Source organism: Psittacula echo, assembly GCF_963264785.1.
Source record: "Psittacula echo genome assembly, chromosome: 4".
NCBI lineage: Eukaryota > Metazoa > Chordata > Aves > Psittaciformes > Psittacidae > Psittacula > Psittacula echo.
Genome location: NC_137738.1, coordinates 105,852,719 through 105,862,017, shown reverse-complemented (window position 1 = coordinate 105,862,017; position 9,299 = coordinate 105,852,719). Strand labels below are relative to the sequence as shown.

The following is a 9,299-nucleotide window of genomic DNA, read 5'->3' as shown; positions in this document are numbered from 1 at the left end:
TGTCTTTTGTTTTCTCTGATTAAGCCTCTGCTTGCTTCTCTCTGAGCCTTGATTTCCTTTTCCAGTTGATGAGTTGCCCCTAGGGAAGGGCTTGTCCAGGTACCAACCAGATGGAGTACAAGAGAAACTACCAAATTCCAGAGCAAAGGGAATCACGACTAACAAAGCATGGAGAGCTGTCTATAAAAGTCTCAGTGTTCCAGTCCACAGTACATTTATTTACAGGTCTACATCAGGAATAAAAGACAAAATCCACTGTTTATCCATTTCCCCAGCAGGGTGAGCTCCCTGTTTTATACAGCTTAAGAAAAGCAGGGGGAAAGCCATGCAGATGCAGTATTTCTGGGTAACTTTAATTCTCTCATCTGAAAGACCTGGCAGACCTTCTTATTTTGCTATTATCAGTACACTTTTCATTGATGCCTGATCTTACGGCTGTGTTGTTCTATCAGCACACTCTTTCCTCAGGGTTTGTGCCAGTGGAAGATGAACAACTGCTTCTTAGCCTTTTGTGTATGGAAAATCAACTAGATTTTCTTCCCTTTTTATATTTTCCATGGCATTTTGTCACTTATGTATGAACAGGAGCTGTCTGACAAATGGGGTTTTGTTCCACTGTTCGCTTGCTTGCTTGCTTCCTTTATGCTTCTGAGATTTTAAATCATATTCCTGTACTCAAACTTGTTCTTGCAACTAAATTGCTACACAAGACTGATATCCTTTATACTGGTGAAATGGCTGATCAAATAAGAACTGTTGTATCTAAAGGGACAATTAGTTTGTAGGGATGAAGCCAGAGATTTCACTTATTTGTGGTGTGATTGCAACAGCTTTGGTCCAAATAGTACCCCAGCATAACTGATGAGTGCTTTGGGGCAGGGGGAATAAGTGGAGAGGAAGGAGAGAGGGAAAGGTTTTATCTACCTTCTCTTCTGAGAACATCCATAAGAAAATTCCCTGGGGCAGCATCATGTCCATGTTGGCAAGTAAATGAGTTTTGAGGTAGAGGTACAGGACCTATAATATCAGCTAACCTGGGAACAGTTTGTGACCAGGCCAACTAGCATGTCCAACATCATGTCCATGTTGGCAAGTAAATGAGTTTTGAGGTAGAGGTACAGGACTCTATAATATCAGCTAACCTGGGAACAGTTTGTGACCAGGCCAACTAGCACCAACCCAAACTATCCCTGGGCACAGCTAGGGGTTGGCCTGGGACCATTCTCAATAGATTTTTAATTCAGCCGTCTTGTTCTGCAGGGTGAAAGAGTTTATGGATGTGGCTATCCATAGTTTATGGATGGGGCTATCCATAGTTTATGGATGGGGCTATCCATAGTTTATGGATGGCATCCTAGCTGCCTTAGGAATGGTCCCCATCATCTTTAGTTGAATAGTTGACACAACTATCCTCCCCATCCTTCCTCTGGCAACATCATTCTGTCCACTGTTGGACTAGCTCCACCACCACCCATGACCAGGCTCCATCAGCACAGGAAGCTATGCCAGAATGACTTCTAGCATACCAAACTTCCCCTGCTCATTATCCATCCTTCCAACCCAACCCAATGGAAGGAGTCAAACAGAAAAGAAAACACAGATTTTAAGGCTAAATATGTTATATGCTATTCATAGCTTCAGATGACGACTAGGCAGCCCAGAAGATTCTGCATTGCAAGTTGTACCTGAAGAACAGTGATCTACGGGGCTTGCCCGTGAAGGGGTGATATACTTCTGCATCGATAATGAGTTAGATTTTTTGCTATACTTTTGTAATTCCTTACCAAGGCTAAACCTTTGCGTATGCTCTTTGCACCAACACCCACAAAACCATTCACGTTGCCCCTCTGAAGGGCTGGAGATGATGGTGAAGTGTGGGTGAGCCTGTTTTACACCCCCTGCAAAGGCGTGGGCATGAAAAGTGTACAGCGGGCTCTTGAGAAATGCAGTCCTTAACGCTGTTAGCAAGTCTTGGCCTCTCCTAAGGTCATTTTCCTGGTAGTGTCTGGCTCATTACCCAAGAGGAATCCCACCCTTGGAGGTGGGGGTGAGGTGCTGCTGTTAAATGCATGGTTTCCCAGCAAAGTCATGCACAGGGAAGCAGGAGCTATGAGCCGTGGGTTGCTCTGTGGAGACCTTTATGCAGAAGGCTGGAAGTGACCCTTTCAGCTGCTGCAGGGTTGAGTGACTGCAAATGGCCTTGGGCTTTTTTTATCAACTTCAGCAGCTGAAAATCAGGTTGGCTCATGCCCTATCAGTGTGTCTGTGAACAAGGGAGCTCAAAAATTAACAACTCAGTGGCTTCCCTTTCCTTCTGAGAGACTCTTTCAAGCTGGCTTCTGCAGATGCTGCAGATCAGTCCTGCTCCCAGCTAAGATTGGGCCAAGCCTCATCCTTCATTATGAGGATCAGAGTGGTGAGGAAACACCATCCACGGATGGGGAGATGAAGCAGACAACAGATTTACATGGTGCACCCAGAGGCTCACCTGATAGATGCTTATCTCAAGGAGGTATTTAGGGGACAGCAGATATCAAGGAGATGCTTGTAGTCCTGCCTCTGTCCCCTAAGAAATGGTATAGTCATACACTGAGATGTTTTTAACCCACAAAGGGTGAAGTTCCAGCAAGAAAATTAACTGAAACTGGTCTTAAACTGGAAATTAAACTAGAAAACCATCATCTTGGTGATGAAGGTGCAAGGAAAGAACTCCTAGTCCCCAGCCAGGCACTGACTCTTCTTTTCCCATCCTGAGCAGACGTAGCCCGCTGTGTGGTAGAAAGCAAACACCACACACACCTCCAGCCCCCATGTGCATTACACAAGGCACTGATTAGTTCGTTGGAAATTGATTATGTACTTGTTTACATCATGGTTTACATAATGGGGTTTTACCTGTGATATTGGCCTTAGAAGATGTGAGCTGCTTTCCAGAGAGCTAGAAATGAAGTAACTAAATGAATTGAAGTAACTAGGTATTTATTATAAGGGACTCCTGTGGGCGGCTTGTTTTCTTTGTTCTTTAGAGGATTATATTTCAAGTCATCTTTTATAACTCCATGAACATATTTTGTTTGTTAGATTGGTGATGCATTCTCTTTTAGTATTATCCTCCACTGTGTGTTATATGTCCAAGTAGATATCTGCTATGGTTGACTTTCAGTGTGGGATTTAGATGTCACTTACAAGCACCTAATCACTGTGATTTCCTTTGGTGATGGTGGCACCCAAGTAGAGACAGGCACAGTGAAGAACCCCTATGCAACTCCAGACTTTATTCAGGACACTGATGTAGAAGATGGTTGTCTTAATCCCAAATTGTTTCTATCAGCAAGACGACGAGGCATCCAAAATAGATGTTCTATGGGTAGGGGGAAGGATGGTGGTTGCCAGAGCACTTTTTTAAGGGCTCGTTTGCAATTGGAGCAAAACCAGCCAAATATGAGTGCCTGTAATATGATAAGTTTCAAATACAGACTGTAAAGCTATCTTCAGTACTAGTAACAGTGCCTTTATCTAGCTCCTGAGATCCTATGACATGGTGTGACCCATACTGTACAACTGTCTTAGCCTCCAAAACAAGGTGACCACGTCAGACTCTATTTGAATAGTTCCTAGCCAGAACCAATCACTGAAACAGCCCAGGAATTTTTGGCAGAGACCAAAACTGACAGAGCTGTTCTAATAATTTAATACTGTGGATGATCAATTTTCAGTGATCACGTCCTGATGCTATTTAATCTGTACAGATGCAGAGAAGTCAATTGAATCACTGTTCAGACTCTATCAACTGTAGTAGCTGCAACTTGATAGGTTATAATGACATCTTGGACGTAGCAGACACAATGGACTTGTCTATTACACATGAAAACAAACATGCTTATGCAGGTGAAGGTCAGTGCCACTCTGGCCTGTCTGTTCTGTGTGATTCCAATTCTTGTGGTTGCAGCATTAGCAGCTTCCTGTCTCACAAGAGCCAGGGGAGCTCCAGTAGTTTTATTTTTGATGATGATGGTGCCCAAGTCAACAGAAATTTACCCAATACACCATAGGAACCAATATTTTGCTTCTGCACAGAAGGAAGCATTTAGACACTGCTTACTGTCTAATGAAAACACTTCTGGTGTTTTATTTTATCACCAACTGCACATTAAAGGTTGGACTCGATGACCTTAAAGGTCTTTTCCAACCTAGCTGATTCTCTGATTATATGATAATTCTTAAAATTAAAGCTTCTGTGCTATTTTAGATGATAACATACACACAGAAGCCACAGCTCCTTCCAGGAAAAGCATCATGCCAGCAGCATCAACACTGTGTGACAGATCAGGAAACTCGTCCTGCAGAACCAGAGAAGTACTAGTCTTTTCTTGGTAACATATAAGTGATCCTGCTTACCAGATTTCCTCTCAAACACTGATTATTATTCCTTCTCGCCCTCATCTCTGCAGAGGAATATTCCTTTTGTGTGGGCTTTACAGCCACAGAGGACATTACATTCTCTATGCTGATTTCCAGTGGTTTTATGTAAAGGTCTATTTAATGTTGACTGACTGTATGGATTGCAACATGAGGACGCATGCAATTGAGATCAAAGTAACCAAGGGCAGGTAATAATTGACTAGGTTCCCAGACCTCAGCAATGCATCATCCCCAAACCTTACATGCAGGGGGGCTCTCCAGCCTCCTCTTTTGCCTTTTCAGTGATACTGGGAAGTCTCTCGCATGTCAGAAATCATTCACTGCTCTGCTGTACTTTTGCTCTGAAGTTTCTCTAATAGAAGAGCATTGTATCTGTCACAAGCACTGTGAGAACTGATGGAAGAACAGAGGTAAAATGTGCCTGGTGGTCTTTGCTTTGAGCCTTGTGCACCCATTTGGCCCAAGTGAAATGGCATAAACCACTCAACTGACAAGTCACATGTGAGAATACTTCGCACAAGAGCACAGTGTATCTGTGTAAGATGCAATGGAGAAGCAGGCTGGATGTCAGATTCACCTGTAGCTATCCAGGCAGAGGTTCAAAGAGTGCATATCTCTTACCACCAGGTATCAGCAGTCATCTGTGGGAAAGAAACACCCCATCACTTACACTGCAAAGGGAAGAGCTGTGAATTTGATTTACATTGATTTCCCATAGAGAAAACTGTAAAACAGAAGACTAGCCAGCTACAAAAGTAGGAAAATCCAAAAGTGTTGGCTAAAATTGTCCAGTGTGAACATGGTGATGACCACGAAATGAATGCAAGATTTCAGTCTACATTCTTTCATCTTGTTTGCTAACTTTCGGAAGCATCAGACAAAGGGCAAAGCTGAAGAACTAATTAAGTTACTACTGATTAATGAAAGATCAATCACTGCAAATGTAAATTACTCTGCATGCAGTGTAAGAGAAAAGCCAGGAAAACACTGAAGTATGTGCTGATATGAATTTGGTTTTAATGTCACTTAAACGTATACTTTGCTAAATAACCAGATGCCTGTGTGGTTTTAAAGGCATACTTACAGTTAAAACGGCATAATAAAGTCCTACCAGTCTCCAAATACATGTACCCCATTATAAATAACCATTCTCAGAAGTACAATAGTTCTTAGATTCTAAAAAATTTTTTTATTAGCCATTAACTGCTGAAGTTGTTCTTAAGAGAATGTCTTCAAGAAAATGTTGAGGCAGAAAGCAATCAGCATTGCATATGGTGCTCATTCTGAACTGCTATGGGAGGTCATTTGTCAACTAATGAGGGAAGAAATGAAGAAAAATACCTGCCTTGCAGAAGACTGAGAAACCTACTCAGGCATTGTGTGCTCCTTTATGAGGATGAGTCGATGTTTACAGGGGCTGGCCCCGCTTAATGTTTCGGATTTTCCTTGCAATATCACCTTTAGAAAGCTGTGCTGCTAGGGCAAAATACAGCAAAATTGGACTGGAAACATCAAAACTTAAATATCTATTCATTCCTTACAGATTTACAAAGTTGCCTATTAGTAAATGGTGAGAAATAAAGAGAGTACTATTCCGATATATTGCATCCTCTATAATAGCACAGAGATCTCCTGATGTACCAGCTAAGGGAGTTTCTACTATTAAAAGCTGCCCATCTCTTCCCAATCTCAAAGGCAAAATTAAATGTGTTTTGAATGTCGTGCATGTCTTCCCTTTCCTTTGCTACCAATATTCTCATGGAATCTTTTATGTCTTATTTGCATTGCAGTATTCTTGCATGAGGTTTCAAGTAAAATCACCCTAATACCTATTTACCTCTCTAATACCTAAAACCTCTAGGGTAGGTACCTACAGCTCCTGGAGTTCCCATGTCTGAAAGTTAACATTCAACAGAAGTCTGGAACCAGATAATCTTTTATGTCCCTTCCAACTCAAACCATTCCATGATCTTCATGACTCCTTCCTGGCCCTGACTACCATGCGGCACAGCTCCACACACATGCTGCCGTGCTCCAGCCCAGGCCGCTGCTGTGATGCACAAATTGCTTTGCTCCTCAGGGGTTTTATACAAGTTTGCCCTGGTTTTAAGCAACCAGCTTGCACTTGTCTTTGTTTTTACCAGGAGCCAATGTAATGGAATTTTCCTATTGTTCTGAATAACATTTTCAGGCTGCCTGTGTTAGGAGGGCTTAAAATGTTGCTCAATTTCCCAGAAGGCTGATTTTCTTCTGCAAGAAATAAGATTGTTCAGCAAAATCTGTGAGTGCTGTGGCAGTTTACACTGCTGAAATTAAAGAATTTGGCTTGGGTAGTAGATTTATTCTGTTCCACAGGTGGAAAACAGTACAGCCCTGAAAGCAGGCAAAGCTTGTTCAAATACAATGTGTGATAGCAAAGAGTAGTCACCAGTTTCCCCTGTGCCACATTCTGATTTCAGTTGGGGAAAACATGACTCCTCTCTAACATGGACTTCTTTAGGAAGCAAGGAGTGCTCAGAAACCACACTTCCCACTGCGAAACATCATAACGCCGTTGTCCTGTCTGTGTGAAAGACAGGTGGGGGAAACTCACATTTCAATGGGTCTTCATAAAAACAAAAGGGTTTTGTTCATGTTCATGTTGTAGGTCAGGTGTCTGTCAGGGTGTCCCACTGACAGTGAAAGAGAAAAGAAGGGAGTGACAACTCAGCCATCCTCTGCATTAGAAATAGGGGAAGTAGATCAGTTGCCAGCAAAAAGAAAGAGATTATTTCCAAGGCAAGAGTACGAAAAAGGACATTCTGGAGTGCTTGGCATTTCCTGGTTAATTAGATTTTATGGATGGAAGATGGAAATCAGTGTTTACCTAACTGTTATTTGCTGCATAAACACTTAAGTACCTCACCTTGTTAGTTTCTCAGCTGCTTAAGCTTGCCTGTTAGTATGCAGATTAAACATAAACATCAGTAATGTTTTCATCCTGCAAATAATTCTTAGAACAAAAATACTGTTAACTCTGGGTTGAATATAATAAAGAAGGTAATAAGGAAGCAAACTGCTGAACCAGAATGTCAGAGCTAGGAGCTGCAGAAACACCTGGTATGTGACAGATATCAACCTGTGTATTATGTGTGCCAGTATTAGGGCAAAGGGAGGATTCCCATGGGTGCAAAGCTGTTGCTGTCATTTGACATCTGGCCCAGGATCTGATGAAGGAGAACATTCAGTGCTTTGATCCTCTAACTAGTGCTTCGCAGAAAATTTACAGCCATGTGGATCATGCTCTGAAGTGAAGCCCTAGAAGATGTTGCTTTTCGAGGCATTGTGTCTGCTGAGATTCTCATGGAATCAGCCCATTCTCCCAACCTTCCGGGCAATGTGAGGAGAAACAAAAAGATGTCAAAAGTTGGTCGAAATGCAAAGCACTCAAGGTGGCACACAAGTGAGAATTAAAGGAGGGAGAGAGCTTTGTATCAGTTCTCTCCAATGGGTGAGGATGTCCTGAAACCTGTTTAAAATGTGATGAAGCAAAGTTGCGTCATATCAGATCTTTCCCAATGTTTTTGACGTCATCCTCCTGGTGACAGGGATGGAGAGATGGAGACAAATGTTACGTGACTCGTCAGTGAGTGATGGATTCAGGGTCAACACTGGGATAGGACTCCAGCAGTGGCTGACTCCCAAGCCCTCTGCCTAACCCATCTCCATGCCTGTGTTTGAAACAGGCTGGCAAAAGGCAATGGGTACAGCTCGGTGGGCTTGGCTGGTGGTCCCATTGTGTAACCGACACGGTCAGCGGATATTCACCCTTGGGCATTGCAACACATTCACTGCACATTTCACTGCAACCGGCGATAAGGGAGATAACCACCCTGCTTTCCAGAAGGTTCTTTGCTGTTACTTATTGACAGAGCACTCAGCTGTCAAACTTGCACAACCCCACAGGCTCTATAAATACCAGGTACTTTTCCTAGCCTCTTCCACAACCAACCTTCATCTTCCATTGGTCATTCAGGCACTTTGCAGGAGCACGAAGCCAAAAAATCAACTGGCAGCCATGAGGATCCTCTACGTTCTCTTTGCTGTCGTCCTCCTCCTCTTCCAGGCTTCTTCAGGTGAGAAGCAAACTTAATCCTACAAAGAGCAAAAGGGCTTGTAGGCAGAGATGAAGAAAAGCAACCATCAGCAGACAGGCAAGATGTGATGATGCTGGGATGCTGCTGTGCAGTGGATGGGACTGAGAACATCTGTGCTCACAATGGCACTCTTCCTTCTTAGAGAATATCTTAGGATATAAATAATATCCTTCTTAGAGAAGGATAAATTTTAGACTGAAAACTGATGTTTTAACATCTTCCACTCCTCACAGGTTCTGCAGATCCTCTTTTTCCTGACACCACAGAGTGCAAGAACCAGGGAAATTTCTGCCGTGCTGGCCCATGCCCACCCACCTTCACTGTCTCAGGGTCATGCCATGGGGGGCTGCTGAGATGCTGCTCAAAGTAAGTGCCACAGGACTAAAGGGCATCAGAAGGCATCTTTGTCCTGCTATTTTATCTGATGTTTCCTTGAATAATAAGCACAAGACCATAGGGCTTGCAGGGCAGCCATATGTGAGGAGTACAGATGGAGGATGAACAGGTCGTTGTGTTCACACACCGTAGATGCATTTTTAAGGAGACATTTAATTTCGATGGAAGTTATGCATGAAAGTAAAAGATCAGGAGGGTCAAAATTTCCCAGCAGTCAGTGTTTTTCACTTTATATTAAATTTTGATGGGAAGAAAAAAAAGCATTTTTTTCAAGAAATTATTAGGCAAATATTTCACAGTATTTTTATCCAAACAATGTATCCCCCTTTGTTAATTTAATTTCCA

The 9,299-nt window shown here is 42.6% G+C and overlaps 1 protein-coding gene across 1 annotated transcript; it reads left to right on the top strand.

Annotated features, from left to right (window-relative positions):
• Window positions 1-8,479: 8,479 nt before the first annotated feature.
• Window positions 8,480-8,928, top strand: LOC308219980 (gallinacin-10-like; the record flags this gene model as incomplete). The annotated part of the gene is made up of 2 exons (XM_080615653.1): window positions 8,480-8,537; window positions 8,792-8,928. 2 exons carry the CDS (start codon window positions 8,480-8,482, stop codon window positions 8,926-8,928), a joined length of 195 nt encoding a protein of 64 aa, XP_080471779.1.
• Window positions 8,929-9,299: the final 371 nt, after the last annotated feature.